We start from the raw sequence: 20,578 nt of genomic DNA, 5'->3' as shown, positions 1-20,578 counted from the left end.
TGTAGGCTGATGGAGGATGAAGGAACACAGCGTTCTGTGGCAGGGGTGACCAAGGCTGTTTCTGACTTTTGACCTCAGTCAGCAGCAGCGTCTAAGTGGGCTCTAGAGAACCGGCCATGGCTTACTCAACCCATGTGCTTCTTTGCGGTCAGCTCTCATAAAAAACCTCTGCTCTATAATCATAAGGCTTTAAAAGGCCTTACCCAGACACCAACCCTGCAGCTGGTGGTCCTGGTCCAATCTAACTTAACAATACAGCTCCAAGAGGAGATGGGAGAGCACCAACCTGCAGGTAAGCGACAGCATCCTCTCCACCCTACTGGTCCCCATGCTTCTTTCCAAGGCAGGGGATCAGAAAGGGGCCAGGACCTTTCCCTGCATGGGCTCCATCACCTCAAGCTTCCCAGACATTGCAGGAACCTGGTGAAATTCTGCCAATTGCACAATGCTTATATATGGGACAGAGACTCTACAGTTTGAATCCAACTGTCTCGAGGACATTTTCTTCTAAAGCTCTTTTCATAGTTGTAACCCGAGACGATGTAAAGTTGCTGGAGATGACAAACATCAAGACATTTTGCATGTAATGGACAAGTCAACCCAAGAGCAGTTTACAACATACTAGGATCAGTAACGAAACTGGCAAAACAGGCACAAAATAAGGCAAGTGGGTTAAATTAATAGTGGAAAATTTGTTAGAAAACATGCAAAAATAATACTGAGTTTTATTTTAAAAAGTTTACTCTGCCACTAATTTTCGTTTGTGTAAAAATCTGAAAAGTTCCATGTCTAAATCTGAATTGGATCTTACAAAGACTAAAAAACCGAAGAGGCGGCTTAGTGGTTGTTCTCTTTGGTGGTGATGGTCACCAGCTGCTTAGCTGCCTTGGCGATGTCGTACGCACACTGAATGACCTGCTGGGTGACCAGCTGGATGTCTGCGGGACAGCTGGACTCCCCCGGCAGAGTTTTCTTGCACTCTGACTGGAGTCTGTAGGCACTGGATGTCAGGAGGCGCAGGGAAGTCCTCACCATATCAGATTTGGGTTTCTAAAAAGATAAAATCCAACAACACAATTTCCTCAAACACACACTAAAAGTTGGTCAGGATGGGGAACCCTTGTAGGCCCTGGGGGGGGGGGGGGGCGCTTTCTGACGGAATCCACGTTTTACAGAACAGATCCTTTTATGAAGTTTGGATTCAGTCAAAGAGCTGCACTTGAGGACCTAGCGGGACACATGAGACCTTGAGGCTGCAGGTTCCTCATCCAAATTGGCTTATCTGGCATGTTATCAACTGGCACACTCTATTAACCAACAGTGCTATGAACCAATGGTTCAATGACTGACACTGCCAAGATCCAGAAGATGCTCTCTCTCAGAGTTTTCATTATGTGCCACAGAATGTTCATGAGATCAGGGATTTAGAAACTGGATTAAGATCCAGAATGGACCTTTGAGATTATCCAAGACCAACCCCTTTCACTTTATAGATGGGGAGCCTGAGGCCCACAGAGGATGTGCATCTTAGGTCACAGAGCAAAAAACAATTGAAGAATGGCCCCCAGGCCCTCTGATTCGTCCCCAGGTTCCATGCATCTCATTGGGATGACACTCCAGTAGGACCCCATGACTTACTTTGGGGAAGAGGGCTGCCATTTCAGTCACGGCCACATGTATCCTCTCCGAGCACGGAATATAACTGCAAGATGAAGCAGGAGATTACCCAAAAGCAACAACCTATTTCAGAGTGTGGGGCTGTCCAATGGGTAAGCCGCCACTCCTTTAGAAGCAAAGACACGGTAAAGAAGCAGTAGGCCTTCCTCCCAATCGTCCCCTTTAGTAGAGGATTGGGGGCTCTCAGGGACCTCACATACGGCCAGGAAGTGCAGGTCCTTGGATAAAATATGAAGTCAGTGATATAACAGGGGGTGGGGAGTCCACCGCCCACTGCTGGCAGAGATGCCAGGGCTCCTTCAGACCACAGGGTGCTCTTTGTATATCTGCCTTTCTCTGCACACTCAGCACAGCACCAGTTTGGTATACAGCAATGCAGGAATCACTACAGCACTAACTGGAGGGAAAGGGATGATGGGAGAGGCCTCAGGGAGGTGTGTGTACTGCCCAAGCCCGCTGCTCCGCCCAGCTGGCTGCTTACTCCTCCTAGGCCTAGTCTCCTTGGCTCCTGATGCAGAATGCAGAATCTTGGGCAAAAGGCCTCAGAAGTCACAGGAAGATGAAAAGCAGTAACCTAAGAGCCATTTATGGCCCAGCTTTATTTTGTGAAAGGATACTTTGAGCCTCTGCCATGGTCAGAGATCTGATGTCTATAAACGTAAATGAATATGTACAAGGAGAAGAGAAACACAGGTTCACTCTCCCAAACGAACTTTATTAAGAACAAATGACCTTAAGCTCATCCCAATACTGGCTTTTTACTAACAGGACTGTCTCGGGATTATAGGGCGCCTCAGGACAGTATCAGTATCAGATCGCAGGGGCCTTTAGGAAGTGGCTACTGGGTGCCAGGCCCTGGTGAGGCCCAGACCACTACAGGGAAGCCCCCAGCCCACATTCTCTCTTCCACTGAACATGCTACTTCATCAAGGCTTCTGGGACACCAAAGGGCCAGAAGTCTGACATTCTGAGCTAATGACAATTAAGACTTTTCATGAGGCTTGAAACCATGCATTTCCCCCCACAAATCCAGCTCTCAAGAAAATCTACTTAGTAAAGAAATATTCTGAAGCAGATTCTCCGTAAATAAAAAATTTGTGGTTAAAAAACCAAAAGGACTCATCATTGACCCTTTCAGGGCCATTAGGAAGCAGGAATGAAGTGCCCTAGGCCCTGGAGGTGCAGGGGAAGACAGAACCAGCCCTTGCTCTCAGGGGGCTCTCACCTGCAGCAAGTACCACTGTTGTTCCAGGTCACCTCATCATGGTTCCAACTCTCATCTCTGAGGGCATTTTCGGATGGACCTCTCTGCCAAACTCCAGCTGGGTGGCCAGCAAACTTGATATGCCCCAAACTAACCTCGTCCTCTTTCTCTCCTACCTTCCCTGCCCTCCTCCCAGACCCACATCCTAGGAGTCATCCTGGGCTCTTCCCTCTCTCACTCCCCAGGTCCAAGATGGTGTCAAGGCCTGACATTTCTCCCGCTCCCTTCTCTCTGTGACATGAACCCTGTGCTGGGAAAAGCCTCAGACCCTCTGCCTCCAGCCTTTCTAGCCAATTGTCCTTAAGCACAAATCTGACCACACCACCATCTAATCACTTCTCCAGGCTTCCGTCTGCCTACAGGATTAAAAAGAAAATCCTCTCACTTTTAAAGCCCCTCACAACTTGGCCTCCTTCTCCTTTCTAGCCTTCTTGCCCCTCACACCCCACCATGTACTTGGTGACTTGGTAACAGCACCTCCTGGCTCTTCCTCACATTGGACGCTCTATCTCCAGACTCCAGGCCTTTGCACTGCCTGTCCTTCATGCCTGGAACACTCTCCCTAGCTCCGTCTTAGCTAGAATGCCCCTTCTCCAATGCCTTTTCTGATCCCCGTTACGTGGCTGTGTTCCCCGCCTAGCGCCAGCTGCTGGTGGGCTATCCCAGCTTTGACTGCGAGCTTCCTTTCTGTCCTCAGCCTAGCACCTGGCATGTAGCAGACCCTCAATGCATGTTTGGTGACAGACAAAAAAGGGCTAACTACAGAATAAATTGGAGAGCCTCACGACTGTTGAGGGGGCTCAGAAAAGCCTTCCCAGAGGAAGAAGGGCCTTGGCTGGGCCTGGAGGAGGTCTGGGAAGGCAGCCTGGGCTCCACAAGGGATTGGTGATCACTGGATCACCGAGGCTCAGAGAGGGGTGAGGAGGCTGGGCAGGGTCATCTTAAATAGCTCAAACGTCTGTTTTCCCACATTTTTTCTTTGTAAAGCACAAAAGCTGACTTCTTAGTTTATTCTGTAGGACAATATGATCTATCATTTGTCCATTTGACTATCATAATAAATCTAACTCTAACAAAGATGCTTTGATTGAGGCTCTCTGAAGCTGGAGGCAGGGTGGTGCAATGGGTGATGAGCTTGTACTCTAGGCATCTCCAAGACCAGAAGGTGCCAACCTGCACTGGTGGAGAGTTTCCTCCTCTTAGAGAGGTCACATCAAGTAGTGGACAGAGCCTTGGACCTGGAGGATCTGGGTTGGACTCCCACCTCAGCCACTTAGCCCTCTAACCCTGAGCAAATTACTTCACTTCTGCCTGCCTCAGTTTCCTCATCCATAAAACAAGGAGGCTGAGCATCATGGTCTCTTGGCCACTGCCAGCTCTAATTCCAGGATGCCATCAGCCTGTTTGTCCCATTTTAATCCTATAAATTCATTATGACACACATTTAGCTTGAATTAAACAAACTCCCATGTGTCTCTCCACCTTGCCTCAGAGACTTTCATCAGCCTTCAAGGACACAGCATGACCAGTTCTTCCTCTTCAGCCTAACCCAACATGCGGTTACTCTGAAGGCGCCTGTACCCAAGTCCAACACCCAGAGCAGACGACGACCATTCGCACTACTCAGGAAAGGGGCTTCCATTGTCTTCTTCACCTAAAACCGACCTGCTTCCAGGCCCCACATTTTGGACACTTCTTCTGGTTCCAGTTTCCATTCAGAGCCAGAAGGCCAGGCCACTCTCCTGGCCACAAGAAAAAGGGATTTTCTGTTGGAGAAGATGTGGGAGAGTTGGAACACTAATTCATTGTTGGTGGATCTATGAGCTGATCCAACCATTCTGGAGAGCAATTTGGAACTATGCCCAAAGGGCTACAAAAATGTGCATACCCTTTGACCCAGCAACATCTCTTCTGAGGCTCTATCCCAAAGAGATCATAGAAATGGGAAAGGGTCCCACATGTACAAAAATATTTATAGCAGCTCTTTGTGGTGGCCAAAAACTGGAAATCAATTGGGGAATGGCTGAATAAATTATGGTATATGAATGTAATGGAGTACTATTGCACTATAAGAAATGATGAACAGGAAGACTTCAGGGAGGCCTGGAAAGACTTATATGAACTGATGCTGAGTGAAAGGAGCAGAACCAGGAGACCTTTGTGCACAGCAACAACCACAGTGTGTGAGGAATGCACACTGCAATGCAAGGACCTAAAAAATTCCAATGGACTCAAGGCAAAATGCCTTCCACATCCAGAGAAGGAACTATGGAACTGGATCTCAGAATGAAGCGGATCATTTTCTTTTGTATTAGGTTATGTTTTGTTTTATGGTTTCCCCCATTCATTTTAATTCTTCTATGCAACATGCATTTAATAAGAATGTACATGTAGAATCTATATAAGATTGTACACCATTCTCAGGGAGGACGTGGGGAGGGAGGGGGGAGTAAGGGGAAGGGAGTAGAAAAAAAATCTTAGATATATGGAAGTGATTGTCGAACACTGAAAACAAATAAAATAATTCAATTAAAAAAAAAGGAAAAAGGAATTTTCGAGTTGGCCTCTGGAGAATCCACTCCCTCCTAATGCTTGGAGGAAGTTCTTAGCACAAAAGGAAGCAGCAATTAAGGAGAAGACCCCTCCAGGAGGGGGGCATCTGTGTCCATGTAACATCTAGAACCTGCTCTAAAGCCTTTCATGTCCAACATGGGACCTGTGCTCAGCCCTGGTATGTGTGTGTTATGTGTGCAGAGGGAGCAGAGAGAGAGAAGGAGAGAGACAGAGACATGGGGGGAGGGAGAGAGACAGAGACAGAGAGATACAGAGACCACCACTGCACTCAATGGCTTCAAGGGACAGCACCTGTGCTCCCCTTGAGAGAATAAACATTAAGAAAGAACACTGAGGGAGGAAGCAAGGGGAGCAGGGCATGCACTGAGGGCACACTCTGCAGGAACAGAGGTGGAGGCCCCTTGCAAGCAAGGAGGTGTGAGGGAGGCCACCTCCAGCCCCTGGGCTGGGCCAACCTCAGGCCCATCCCTTCTGGAGGGCCCCACTGAGTTGAGCACAGAGAATGCTGGCTTTGGTGTGCCACGCCTGGCCACTGAGCACCTGGGTGACCCAAGGCATGAGGTTTAAGCCCGTGGAGCCTTAGCTGCCTCATCCTTGCCTCTGAGTGTGGATTAGATAAATGCCTCATCCATTCAGCTGAAGGCGCCACACATGGGGAGACTTCAAGATCAATTGGGCCCTGGGTCTCAAGTAGCTGCTTCTTTACGAGCTGCTATCCTAGAACGTCCCCCTGGATCTCAGGAAAACTCCCCGTTGTTTTCCTGTTTCAGTTTCCTGCCCATTTCACTTTCTCCAGAGCCAAAGACAGAGGACAGACGTGTGACAAGACCCATCCTGCACCCTCTGGAGGCACAAAGGGACTCCAGGGAGACACATCTTCTTAACATATGCAGGAGAAAACAAAACAAAAAAACAGGCTGATTTCTATTTCAGAACCAAACATGGAGCTCATGAATTGGGAAGAACAAGGAAAAAGAAAGGAAATGTATTCCTAAGAGCGAGACCTGAATGTCAAGTTGAGCCTTCCTAAGCCCTTGGAGACACCTTCTGAGAACAGTCACTTTCTCTCAACGAAGGAGGCTAAAAAGCAGTGCTGTGCAAAGCGATGAGACCCCTGCAGTATCCATGTAAACAGCTCCTACTCTACATATCTTGTGGGACAAAGCCAGTAGGAGGCCATTACTGCAGCAGCAAGGGCAGCAGGCCAGAGGAAAGTGGGGAGGAACCTGTGGCTGAGTGGTGGCTGAGCAGTGACCTCACTCAGGGCCTCTGAGGCAGCCGGTTACGAATGGTTTAGCAGACATGGCCCCTGCAGAGCTACAAATGCATGGAAGCTGCCAGAAAACAGGAGGCATCACATGTGAGCACTCCAGGCTGGTGTGAATGGCAGCAGGACTGGGGGGCTAATGGTGCTGCCCTTTAGATGTGGGACCCCTCAGCAGGAACACTCTGCTGCGGGAGGTGGAGGGCAGCTTTGTTTCTGAATTCTGAACTCGGTACTTGCTGAAAACGCACACAGGACCATCAGGAACACACTGGCAGGCAAAGTGCCCAGAGGGCATGCGAGAGCTGAGACCAAAGTCAGCTCCAGAAATGTTTCAGCTAGGTGAACCTGGGCAAATGACATCACTTCTGCCAGCCTCAGTTTCCTCATCTGTGAAGTGGGTTAAGAAGACCCCCTATTTCACAGTGAAGTGCTTTACCTCAAAGTCACACAGAAATGTGAGCTGTTAACTGTTTTTTTTATAAAAGAATTCCACGTCTCAGTACCATTGACAAGGCTGACTCCAGAAAGAGACCCAAATGAATGTAAGTCAGAGAAAAGGCAAAAAATGTCGTTGAACCAACAACTGACCCCACGTGCTGCCAGGTTTGGTATAGAAAGAACTAGAGGGAGGGTTTTTCTCAGGAGCTTCCTTTTCCTGCAAGGGAAGAAAAAGCACTGGGGGCAATGGTCAGATCACCTTTCACTTAGCCCCCAAAAGACACCAGACCTTCAGTGTCAACACAACCTTGGACATATAAAAGTGACCACCCCTCGCACAGCCACAGCAAGAAGAACCAGGGACGGTCTGGGAGACACCCACAGGAGACGTGGGGCAAAGCTCTGCTTTCTTCAGATTAAGAGCAAATAGCACCCGGGTCTACACAGATGATACCACCACTACCACCGACCACCAACCCTAACACTACCATTACCACTACAAGCTAATACCATAAACAGTATCCTAAAGTTTACAAATATCTTACTTTATCGTCACAAAGCCCTGAGAGATGAGAGCCCTTATTATTCTCATTTAACAGACGATAAACTGAGAGATGTGTCCAGGGTCACAGAGCCAGTAAGTGTCAGCAGTTGGATCTGAACTCAGGTCTTCCTGACTCCATGCAAGAGGATACCTATGATACCACAGACTGTAACGCCATTTTCATTTGGTTTTTTACGTTAAAGATTTTCAAAGAAGAACATTTCTAAAATGTAAATCAAAGTTACAATTTCACAGACCAGACTCTGAGAAGCTCCGAACTGGAAGGGCTAAAGAGGCGGCCTCGTTCAGTGACCCCACCCCCAGCCAGGGCCTTGTGGCCTCAGCGCAGAGCCATGCAGGAAAGGAAGCGCATCACCTCCACAGGCCACAAAGTCCTGAGAGCGAGGGGAAGCCACTTCCTCTACAGCTTCCACCCAGAGTTCCTGGCATCTCCCCTCCCCCAAACAAACACATTTCTGATGTCCTTTTCCCACAGGACAACTCTCCAGAGTGCTGGGCACAGCCACGAAAATGGCACATTCTAACTGACAGATTAATTGTGGAGAAGCCTTTGAGCAGCTGCCAACAAACAGCCATGGCTCTTCCTGTTCCTGCAGCCCCACGCTGCCCTCCCAGAAGGTTCTAGATCCCAACGCCTCAGTTTACCTGTCATGCTTGTTTTCTTGGGCTGCTCTCAGGAGCTCCTGGATATTCTTGGTGATCTGCTCAGTTTTCCGAATGACATCTTCTGTGCTCGGGAGGGTAGAACTGGACACAGCGTGGGGGTCTCCCAGCTCGGGAATGGCTCCCTCTCCAGGCCACACAACACTCCTCTGTCTCACTTTTCTACCTGACCTAGGAAAGTGAGGGATGAAGACACAAGACTGATAAGGGAGGGGAGTGCTCACTATCCTTTGGTGGGCAAAGGGGAATTCTGGGGGCATAGTGCCACACATTGGTCTCTGTCTTTCATCAGGAGGCAGCTATTGATCACATGGAATCTTTCTGGTTCACCTCAGGGGTGGACACAATTGTAGAGACAACATGTTGCCAGGGATGGAGTTGGAGGACGTGGGGCAGTGGCTCTCCACTGACCACCTCTGTGACCTTGGGCAAGTCCCTTTGTCCTAGGCCCATTTCTGGCCTCAATGACTTCTAAGGTCCTTTCCTGCTCTAAAGTCTCAGATTTTAGATTTCTTTCCTCAGAAAAGGTAGAATGAGGAAGACTGACAATGGCGACAGGAGGGGATTCTTATTATTCCTGATGTCTCTCTCAGAAAACGCAATCCCAGGGCCCCAGATAGAGAACTAGAATAAAACTTGCATGTTCACTTTAGAGTGAACATGTTCATTGTGGAAATTCATGTAGAAATATTGGATGGGAAGAGATAGAGAGAAGGTAGGGAGAATGAGGAAGGGAGGAGAGGGAGAAGTAAAGTGAAAGAGGGATAGAGAAAGAGAGAGACAGACAGAAACAGAGAGAGAGATAGAGAGACAGAGAGAGGAGAGCCTGAGACAGAAAGAGGGAGACACGGCAGGGGAGGAGGTGGAGAGATGGAGAGACAGTTATAGAGGGGCAGAGAGAGAGAGTGAGAAGGGCGGAAGGAAGGAGACAGACAGACAGGCCTCTCTGGCCTGTCTAACCCACCTAGGCCTTGAGATTTAGATCCTGCTGATTTCTTGGCATGCCAGCAGGAGAGCACAGGCAGGGATGCCCCTCTCTTCACAAGGGCCCTACGTACCCTGTGTCATCCAGCTCGGAGTCAGGGGTGGTGTTGTCATAATCACTCTCTGGCACACTGTTCTGTTTCTCTAACTTGGAAGCCTAAACAAACAGAAAAGGCACCTGTCACCAAAAGCCATGACACCCTCCAAAGCACCTTCCTTCAGGCATCTGAGGACATGGTTTTGCTTCCATGTGACTGAGAATTGGAGACACAAAGAGCAGGATAAGGGGGTCCACAATTCTCTTCCCTGATCCAAAGATTAACAGTTACTCTAGTCTGGCAAGTGTGCCATCATACCAGGGGAAGAAGCCCAGAGGCTGCTCCCTCTTGGCAGAAAGGCCCACGGAAGACTCTAGAACAAACAAACTGAATGACAAGACAGATCCCAATTTAGACATCTGTGGAAGGAGGTGGAACAGACCTTAGGGAGCATGGTACACCTGCGCATTTTAATGGATGAGTTAACGGAGGCCCACAGAGGTTATGCAGCTCATCCAAGATCACGCAGCTAATATGTAGCAAGACCTGGGCCACATAGCTCTAACTTCCGTCCTGTGGGAGCCCCTGGGCATAACAGCAAGAATGCTGGAACCAAAGCCAGGAGAAGCTGAAATCTTTGAAAGCCTCAGTGTCCTCTTCCATAAAACGAGGACAATAACACGCCCTACCCTACTGAGCTGGGGTTTCTGTCAGGACTATGTCCACTGAACCTGTGAACTATTCTGGGATAAAACCAGAAGGCTTCTCCCTGCTCAAGACGTTTTAAGATAAGGACTCTCCTTTGCATACAAGTCAGAGGAGAGAACACAATGCTTCCAGAGTTGTGCCTGGAACCCAGGCTGGGGCTGATTCTAGATGATTTGAGAAGCCAAGAAACTTTACTGGGGTGAGGCCACCCCAAAGAGTGTGACAAAGGTCCTTCAGACAAGGCCCAAAGCTGACTTCACAAAAGGCCTTTGAGTGTGGTGGATGTCAACTTTGGAAGGGAGATTCTGCCACATTAATTCTTAAGAAGAAATGAAATGGACTGGTCTTACAGTTCTACCCTGCCTAGAGGGAAAAGGGCTCATAGTTATTTAGAATATAAATCAATGTCTAGAAATTATTATGGGAATCCCAATTTGAAATTAAGCAGAGATGCCCAAGTTTTTTACTAGAAAAGCAGGTAAGCACTGTCAATAATGCTGAGACAAAGTCCTGTCCCCAAATAGTTGTGGGCTGCACGGACATGACAGAAGAGAAGCCAAGTCTGTCATCACATAATAGGAACAATAATTTAGAATTATAATTTAATGAAATACTCAATGGAAATAGCGCTATCAGGCTTTCAGCCCTTCACTTCTTTAGTTGGCCAGATTTCTTACTCATCAACGCTGCTCAGCATTTTAAACCTGACAGACTGGCGGCTAAGTATGTGGGAGTGAAAAAGTGACCTGCTTGCCTACTCAACCTGTTCTGCCCAGCTCCCCATGGTCCCCTTTCTTGTCTCTTGGAGTCTGGCTGCTGCCACTCTTAAATACCCTGTCTTCTGCTGGCTATGCTATCCCAAGTCAACCTAAGCCTCACAACTACATCTATTCCAATGCAACTCCAGATCGATTCCTTAAGAGGGAGTGGCTACTTTGAGAAGACAGTCTGAAACACCAAATTCTGAACAACCTAGCACAAACTGTCAAAATACACTTCTTTTTTGGATATCTTCCTTCAGCAAGAATTATCATGCTCACCTGGCAGGCTCAAAGTCTTGCTTTGGTGATGATCTGAGTAAGTGAATGACTGCCTATTAGAAAGTGATTTGTAAGACCAAACGGTAAACTATACAGGAGCCCTGCCCAATGTGCTTCCCGTACAACTCTTTGGACTCCCTTTCCAAGGTTCTAAAGGCCCAATGCTAAAACCTAACCTCCGTTCTATTCAGAATCATACTCCATACATGGAAGACAAACGAAAAGGATTTAAATTCTATTCTGGGTTTGCTCCCGTGAGATATTTCCATTCAAATAACATTGGAAAATAGGACTAAGCTGAAAATATTATAGGATCAGTTCCATCTCCTTCCTTTCTATAAATTTAACAAAGAAATGACAATTTAACAAACAAATGATAACACAGTGAGCTCAAAGGAGGGAGTGTCTCGAACACAGACCCATCCACATTCCAGGATGAGAATTAGAAAAGGGCCCCTCCCCTAGGAACTCAGATCCTTAAGTACCAAGGAAGCCAAATTCCTTTATCTCCCTCGGTGGGAGGGACAATATGCAAACAAGTGCTCCAATTATTCAACATTTAATTGTATGAACAATTATGACAAGCATGCAGAGCCAAGATCTACTGGTTAAAAGTGCTGCTTTTCCAAAGCTGTTAATAGAAAAGTGACGTGGTAGCTGGTGCTGGTTCATTTCATGAACTAGAGTCTGGATTTTCTCTGCACCCAGAGTCTGTCAGACTGTCGGAACCCTCAGGTGTTTTAATAGCCCTGCCTGGGCCAATGGCTCTTCTCCCTAGACTGGGCACTCCTTCCCCATCCTATCTTCAGGAGCTGCTGGGCCAAAAGCACGCATGCTCAGTGGCCAATCTTCCAGCCATGAGAACCTGTCCCCCAAGGGCTTCATCACTGATGATAATACACCTCTAGACTGGACTCGGGGTGCTCACAAGATGGCCATGACCCACACTAGATTTCTCTTTGCAGGTTCCCCCCACCCTGAAATGATGAGCTCAATCACACAGCAGCTTTCATGACATTTCACCCACTGTCACCACTGAGAGAAGCTGGGCCTCAGTTTCTGGGTTTCTTTAAGGCTGCCAAATGAAGGATGGGGCGATGGTCAGTAGGGCTCAGGGGACCCCTTGGTGGCGCTCTCTGAGGAGCTCACCACTTGGTTCTGGGGGCTCGGGCATATCAATTTCTGTTGCATCGATTTGAGGAAAGTCTTTCTCTGCTCTTGGTGCCTGTCACCAACCCCAGCATGGATGATCCCCAAGGGCATGGGCTGTGTCCCTGGCTGGTCATCCCAGGGTGCTCTTGTCTGGAATCCTTTTACAGACTGATCTTAAGCTGCATTCAACCTAGTGACCCAAGTGAGTGATACTGGACTTCCTGGTAGCTCCAAAACCATGGGATGGCTCCACACCCCACTTGTGAATACAGAAAGTAGCTCACTGCCACCAAATGGGGAGGTGTGAACTCTACTCAGTGCTGTCCAGAAACAACTATTTTGTTTTGCCTTGTAATTCCCAAGTTTTAAAATGGGCTCTACTAAGGAGAGATCATTAACCAGCAGCCAGCTAATTTCCTCCTGATTATTTTGAAAAGATAGTGATGCTGCAGAATCAATGACTGGGGATGATTCAGACATCATGTTAAGTACCAAATGGAGTTCAGCCACGTGAAGTTAGAGAGTGAGGCAGGGTCTCTGTGTGTCTGCTGGCATAGGTATGCACTGTGAGAAGTCAGAAGGGCAGGGCGTTTACATGCAGGAGACAAGGGAGGTTAGCAGAGGGAGAGGAGGGGGCTGCAGCACCAAGCTCCCCGGCCACGGCCAGTGCAGCGTCCTCCAGAGAACAGACCAAGTCAGAAGGTACTTAACCCTTCGTGTGCTTTCATCCCTTGACCAGGAAAGTGTGGAGGGGAAGGAAGGCAGAGATGAAGAGGAGGTCACAAACGCACTCCTCCCGATCTAAAAGGGGAGAGAGAAACACACTCGGGAAAACAAACAAACAAAGAATGGGATAAAAACAGACCTGCTGAGTTCCAGCAGAGGGTTACTGTACAGAGGAAGGAGACTGCCCCAAGTGGTCTGGGACATGACACCAGATCTGACCTCCGGCAACACACAACTGGTTGCTAAGACAATCCAATGATGCAAATCCATGTTAAATCCCATAGTGAAATGCCAGCTTTTATCAAAACAATCCACAGAAGACTGTTTTACATAGGAAAAAATGTGGAATGAATGTATTTTGGGATTCAGTAATTCTAAACATGAACAACAAACAAAAAAAGGCTGTTTCAGAATGAGGACTGAAAGCACAATCATTACACCAGGAGATTAAAAATGAGAAATTACATGAGCTGATGCTGAGTGAAGTGCAAAGTAACCAGAGCACCGTGTAACAACCAGCTCGGACAGACTCAGCTCCTCTCAGCAACAGCATGAGCCGACAACGCCAAAAGGCTAAAGATGGAAAACGCCATCCACGCCCCGAGAACGCTCGAGCTGAAGGCAGATCGGAGCAGGCTATTTTCACTTTTCTGTTTTTCTTCCCTGTGGTTATTCCCCTTTGGTTCTGATTCTTCTTTACAACATGACTAATGGGGAAATATGTTTTAAAAAAATAAATTATATGGCATAAGAAATATTTACCCTCTGGGGAAAAAAGAGAAATTACAGTAATAAAAAAACATACTGCAGAATACTCTTTAACAAACGACATTACTGCAATTACACAAAAGTCTCATTCTGGTGCGGTCTCTTATTACTGATCTCTAAATTCCCAAATCCACATATAAAAACCAATGGTTAAGTACACATTTATTAGTAAATAAAATTTACTTCTTCCTATTGCTACCCTAATCAACAGCTCCACTGAAATAAAGGTGATCTAAATTCATAATCACACGATTTTCTCCCATGAAATTACATTCATAAAATTAAATACAAGCTAAATGGAGAGATTTTTAAAACTAACTGGCCTATAGTTTAACTTCCCAGGAACAGACACATCTTATCTACGATAAGTAAACCATTGGCGATGCGATTTATTTGGCAGCATTGGCATTTTCATAGCCTCTTTATGATGTGGTGTGGTGCGGTATGGTATGGTATAGTGGAGTATGCATCATCATACTTTATCATGGGCGTGGGTGGCCCAACTGGAGAAGTCACCCACAATTCTGAGACAAGATGGGGGGCCAATGGAAACCACTTCCCATGATCACTGCTGATAGGTTGTCATCTCCAAGTCTCCAGAGCTCAGAGGAGCATGGGTCATGAACCAGAAGGGACTATTGAGGTCGGGTGTAACACTCTTGATGTGAGGTTCCTTATGGGGCAACCTCCAAGAAATACCATGTCACCAAACCCTTGGCCTCAATTCTTAGGCTGTCTTACAACGGGGCTGTGCCAGAGGATCACAGCTCACAGACCTATTACCTTTAAAATATGTGCAAACTGGTTTTCACTCTCATCATGTAAATCATGACAAAATACGCTTTCTCCAAAACCAAAACAGAGCAAGGAGGCCAGCCAGGTGGGCCCCACAGCCCCGAAAGAAGCATGAGCAGCCAGTGTGACCTGGGATGCTTTCCCACCATGGCCCCTCAGACTCAGGCAGAGGAGAGGCTCTCTGCTGGACAAAATCATGGATCCTGTTAGGTCTGTCTCCAAGGGTCAGGTGCTAGATGAATACTTACCTGTCTGACCCCAAATATCTGTCTGTGCCCTGGCTAGTTCAACATATATGGGTAAAGAAGGGGAAAAGAAAGGCCGGTGCACAAGCTAAGCCCCAACCTACACATGTTAAGAGATCATCAGGAAGCCCTTGATTCTTGACAAATGCCTCCAGATGCTGCTGACAAGTCCATCCAGCAGATACAGTGACCAATGATCAACTGACCGAGCATCAGAGCTTGAGTGGGCAAAAAAGCACAGCATTAGGTGAGCAAACCAGTTGGGACGCACAAAGCAGTGAGCCCAAGGCACTGAGTGAGCACCTGTGGTTGGGTCTACTTACATGTGGGGGGAAAGGCTGCAGTCTGGTCACGCTCTCTTCTGGGTAGGCGACATCCCCCAGGGGGAGGTAGGGTTTCTGACCGGATCCGGTCTCGTACATGGACATGGGTCTACTGCCCCGGGCAGATGGACGCCGCTTTAAGGAGGAAGGGCTGGAGGGGTCTGGGTACTCAGAGCCAGGTGGCACCTGACAGAGATGGGTGGTGGCCTGCCTCCTGAGGGTCGAATTTTCACTCTGGAGGGTCAGAAGCTGAAAGAGAGTGGAGCAGTGGGACTCTGTTTGTCCGCGGCAAGCAGAAAGGCAAACACAGAACAGACAAGAACGAGTGATTGCTGGCTCTGACTGCCAGCGGGGCTACAATCAGGGCAACTTAATGAAGCAGTGCAGATGGGCAGGTGGCCTGGGAGTTGGGGGGCCGGGCATTTTGGGGATGGCCTCCAGGGCAGCTGAACCCCAAAGTAGGTAGGCAGGCCTTGCATGCTTTCGCTCACACCACTAAAAAGTCACTAGAACAACCTTTTTTTTTTTTTTTTTGGAACGAGCCCTTATTAATTTGCAAATGCCAAAATCAGAGCATAGATGCCAGGGAAGCAGCAGAATGAAAAATGGAGGTGCTTTGCAAAGCAAGAAAAGACAGTGAGGTTTATTTAGCTGGTGGAAATGAAGATTAGATGTTTCCCAAAAAGCCAACAAGAAATATTATGTGAACAGATTTTATTCCATAATATTCTTGATGATTCACATGACTTGGCCCTTTTCTTGAACTTAGTCAACTCTATTAAGAATGTAGGAAGAAAACCACAGACCCCTTTGTGGGGGGGGGGGGGGGCCCTCTGTGGTGCTGCTGCTCCCCCTGGAGGATGGATGACCTCGGAGCCAAGACTGTCATGTGGGACCCGACCCTCCCTTGGCTTGGCTGGTGCCATAAACCTTCCCCAGGGGCAGTTTCAGCTTTGGTCCTTTTCTTCTGCCTGGCACTGGCCCTGATCAAAGAAGCTGAGCTCATTTCAAGCACGGCCCCTTGCCCACTTTCTGGGCAGGGCAGTCCACTGCATGGGCTCTGGGAAATTCGAGTTTAGGATTCAGCAGCAAAGGGCCACAGTATTCCTTAAACACAATGAACCAAGTCCATCCTGCCCAGTTTCAGGCCCTAATCTTCCAGGACATCTTTATAAGGTGAGCAGGGTGTAATTTCAGACTTCTGCTTCTGCACAGTGACTGTAAAACCTGACCAGATTTCCCAGTACTGCCAAGGCTCATGTCCACAAGCAAATCTCCTTGCGTCAGGAGGCCACTATAAGGAGAACTCATCTGTGAGATACCCATCAATAGGACAGCTCCTCCTCCCTCTTAATTTAGCATCTTTTCCAAGCAACTACTAAGTGTAATAGATCAGGCATAAATCCTGCTACTGTGATAGAAATATGAAAATATGGAGGCAGCTTACAACTTTAGCTAGCCTTTGAAATAAAACTAAAAAATCCCAACCCTCTACTAAAAAAAGCAAAATTTAAAAATTCTGTGATATAATGGATTGCTAAAACCATTCTTTTCTTGCAGCAATTTCTTTAAAATGAGTTACTAAGAACTGACCCTCATGTTCATTCTTCAACCCACCCCCAAGAAAGTCTTGAAGGGCAGGAAGAGAGCTTGTATACAATGCACAAGAAACTGCAGGGAGAAGTAGATCCCAATATGTGTGCATTCCTTCACTCCGAATTCACCAAGTAAAAGGCTTCTAAACGAGCACAAATGACTGATTTGAAGGGTTAGCCCAGTCACCTGCTTGTGTCTCCATTAAAAACAAAAAGCTCTAGGTTCTCTTAATGCCAGAGAACGTGATTCGCTCTAACACAGCTGCAATTCCTGGGCTCTGCTGCAGAAGTGATCATCTATGCAGATGATGAACATTTCTGATTTCTGGACCCGTTCCCAGGTTTACCTGAAGTGATGGACTTGGGTAACCCTTAATGCTGTTCAACTTGTTAACCTTTGGATTTCATCACTGTTTCAAAAACTGTGCCAGAAAAAAAAATTCAGCTGGCTTACCAGGCCTAGATAATTAGAGACTCTTCAAATGGAAGACGTAATGAGTGAATGCTGGCTGGCAAACGGGTCTTACGCCCTCCACCTCTTCCACAGGAGCAGAGGACATAAAAAATTGGCAACTGAGGTCATTTCTGGTGACATGTGACAAATTCAAAATGACCATTACAAGAGCAAGCTGGACCTTGGAGGCTGCCATAATGGCAAATGCAACATATTTCCAGAAAAGTCACCTTTCCCTACCAAAACCAGGTCCCTACCCAGTCCACTTACCTGAAACCTTTCTGACAAGACAGAAAACTACAGAAGCAAAGAGAAGGGGACAGACAGCATTAGCTGGGCCATGCCACAGAGGGGCACAGTCACTCTCCCGAGAATGCTCCAGTCCTGGGGTTTGTGCTCAGAACTGAATGGGGGCCGGCTTTAGGAATGCTTCCCCCCCTCTTACCATGGGCTGAAGCTACGTCTTTCAGAGAGCCTGTAGGAGGGTTGACGGTCAGGGTGGCATCTAGAGCCAAAGTGAAACAGTACTAGGAGAGGCTGCAGCCCCAGCCCTGCACACATGGACTCCATCTTTCACTAGTAAATAAGGCAAAGAGAACATCCCCACACACAGAAACGATGTGACCCCTGCTCAGAGCTGCCACCAGCCCCCTGACGGGCAGTCACTCTCTGGAAGGGCCCTTTACAGAAGACATTTCTACCCCCAGGGTCTATTTTCTCCAGGTTCTAATTCCCATACTATGGAATCATCAAGAAATCCTGTCTTCTACGGTTAAAGGACAGAGAATGACTAAAAAGACTTCTAAAAATAGAGAAGCATTCCTGCTCTTCCTTACAACACTTATTCTCTGGATCTAGCAAGAGCAAGCAATACAAACTGATTAAATTCTAGTTCTCATAATTGAGAATAACAAAAAGAAAGCACAGATGAAGCACCTCCCACGTGGCAGCTTGGTGCTAAGCACCCGACAATTATTACCTCATCTGATGCTCACAACCACCCTAGGAGGAAGGCGCTGTTATTATGCCTGTTTTTACAGTTAAGGAAACTGAGGCAGACAGAAGTGAAGTGACTTGCCCAAGGTCACACGCCTACTAAGTGTCCAACGAGGAATGCCCAGGGTCACACGCCTACTAAGTGTCCAACGAGGAGCTGGCACCCAGGTCTTGCCTGTACCCCCAGAGCCCCACCGAGCTGCCTACTGAGGTGAAAAGCATCATATTTATCAGACTTAATCCCTTACTTGGGAAAAGTCTCCAGAGCAAACCAATTTCACTTGTCAATCCTGCTCAAATCACTTTAAAGAATTTTGAAACATATCACAAAAATGTAGAATGTCCCTATTTCAGTTGCTGGCCTCCAGAAACCTTAACACCATGCTGCAGGCTGACTACCTCTACCATTTACTAAGCAAAGGACAGCTGATTTTACGGTCCTATGAGAATGGGACACAGCACGGAACAGCAAAACAACCCTGGACTTTTAGTCACATAATCCATGCTGCAATCCTGCCCTGGAGCCTTACACCCAGGCAGATCCTGGGCAACACACTTCTCTCATCTGAGTCTCACTTTCCTCCTCAGTCCAACTGTCAGAAGGTGGCCAGGTCACACCACTAGTAAGTATCCGAGATAGGAGAGAAGCCCAGGCTTTATGGCTCCAGCCCAATGTTCTTCACACAGCTAGGAAGCAAGGTACTTTTGGAAGGACAAACTCTGCTGAAGTGACTGAAGTGACTAAAGTACCATTTGCTGACCTGGAATTGTAATGACTCATTAGCTGACCCACTATCCAGAAACAGCTTCTCACAATGACTGCTGCGTGACATTTAAGGCCCGAGACCAGCTGGACTCTTGGTTACTTGGAGCTGCAATTGGTCTTCCCAAGACTCCCATGAAGGAAGATCTTCACACCTGTGAGCTTTCTTGGCAATAATCAAATATTTCGGCAATTTTCTTAAGAGATTATGCTAAACCTGCTCCTTACCTACTGTTCTATAAGTCCAGATTCACTCGAGAAAGGAGGCAGAAAGTGCTAAAAAAAAAAAAATAATTCATCCAAGTTCTAGTAGGCAGCAAGATGCTGGGTTAGTCATCAAGAAGCCATGGGTTCAAATCCTAGCTCCACCATACACCGCCTCTATGTCCAGCTCAGTCACAGGGCAGACTCCCTAAGGGACCCTCCCATCCACTGGAATCTGGCTGCTAATCCACTCTGTTTTGCTCATCCGGGTTCTTATCCTGCCCTTATCACAAATCAAAAATTTGTGGCATGAAAGGCAGTAAGGCACAGTGGATACTTGGGATCAGAAAAGACACTTAGCTGCGTCCCCTCGGGCAGGTTGCTCCCCTCTGCCTCAGTTTTTTCATCTGTAAAGTAAGTCTGAATTTGGTGGCCTCTAAGGTCCCTAATGCCACTAATTCCATGATCCCGTGATGGGCACCTTCTCTGTGCCAGCCCCAACAGTGTGTGCACCTCTAGACCTCTGGGGGACCCCCAGGCACCTGCCACCAGAGAAGCCTCTTGTGTCTATCAAGGTCGCTAGGACACTCTTCCCTCATGCCATTGAAGGCCTGACAGCTGCGCATCCTCAGCGGACACCATGGACTATCAGAGCAAACTGGGCTTTACGCGGTTGTCTGTTACCTTTTTCTGCATCACTCTCAGCTCGTCACTCAGGCTGTTATTCACCTTCATGAGCTGCTGGATCTTAGCCTCGGAAGCCACCAGGGCATTTTTGACATCCATGAATTCTTGGATGGGGACTGGTCCATCTGACAAGTCAGAATCCAGGCTCTAAGGATAAATCAGAAGAAGAGTCAGCAGGACGGAGAACACCACGGGAGGTCCTGAGTGGACAATGGCAGGCTCTGGGGGGCCACGGCAGCGACGGCCTCCTCCTTGTGCTGCACCTGGGAGTGTGCTTGCCATCCTGAGATGAGGAAGCAGTGGCTTCTCGGCAGTGGAGAGGGGGCCCGTGAACTGAAAATGCCCCAAGTGTCCTCCACCACGGCCAGGGCTGCTGGCACACAGGAAGCTGGTATTTCCTCATAGCTCCTGGTTCCCTGCTAAACGGACATGCTCTGGATGAGTGCAACTCTGAGCTTGGTAACCCAAGGCAGACAGTTGTCCAGCTGGGGCTCCAAGGGCCTGGGCCCTGGCTGTTCTCACCGTGGCACTGTGGAAAGGCTTGGTCCCTCTCTGGGCCACAGCTTCCTCCTCTGTAAAATGAGAGGAAAGGGGGGGGGTCCAGAGGCCAGGCTTCCCTTCCACATTTGTTCTCACCAACTGGGGGCTCACT

General features: G+C 47.9%; 1 protein-coding gene across 10 annotated transcripts in view; it reads right to left on the bottom strand.

Moving 5' to 3' along the window:
* Positions 1-691: 691 nt before the first annotated feature.
* The window catches only part of GIT2 (GIT ArfGAP 2), a 46,606-nt gene continuing 26,719 nt past the window's right edge, over positions 692-20,578 (bottom strand). For 4 of the 10 annotated variants that reach the window (XM_072600149.1, XM_072600143.1, XM_072600141.1 and 1 more), the window contains exons 14-20: positions 19,924-20,073; positions 15,228-15,476; positions 13,082-13,171; positions 9,507-9,589; positions 8,431-8,619; positions 1,639-1,702; positions 692-1,050 (exon numbers count right to left, since the gene is read on the bottom strand). In XM_072600149.1, coding sequence (XP_072456250.1) covers positions 838-1,050; positions 1,639-1,702; positions 8,431-8,619; positions 9,507-9,589; positions 13,082-13,171; positions 15,228-15,476; positions 19,924-20,073 — 1,038 coding nt within the window. In that variant the 3' untranslated portion in view covers positions 692-837. The remainder of the gene's footprint in view (positions 1,051-1,638; positions 1,703-8,430; positions 8,620-9,506; positions 9,590-13,081; positions 13,172-15,227; positions 15,477-19,923; positions 20,074-20,578) is intronic. The other 6 variants (XM_072600145.1, XM_072600147.1, XM_072600144.1 and 3 more) reach the window with 3 other exon arrangements.

Source organism: Notamacropus eugenii, chromosome 4 (assembly GCF_028372415.1).
Source record: "Notamacropus eugenii isolate mMacEug1 chromosome 4, mMacEug1.pri_v2, whole genome shotgun sequence".
Taxonomy (NCBI): Eukaryota; Metazoa; Chordata; class Mammalia; order Diprotodontia; family Macropodidae; genus Notamacropus; species Notamacropus eugenii.
This window is presented reverse-complemented; position numbering and strand designations above follow the sequence as displayed.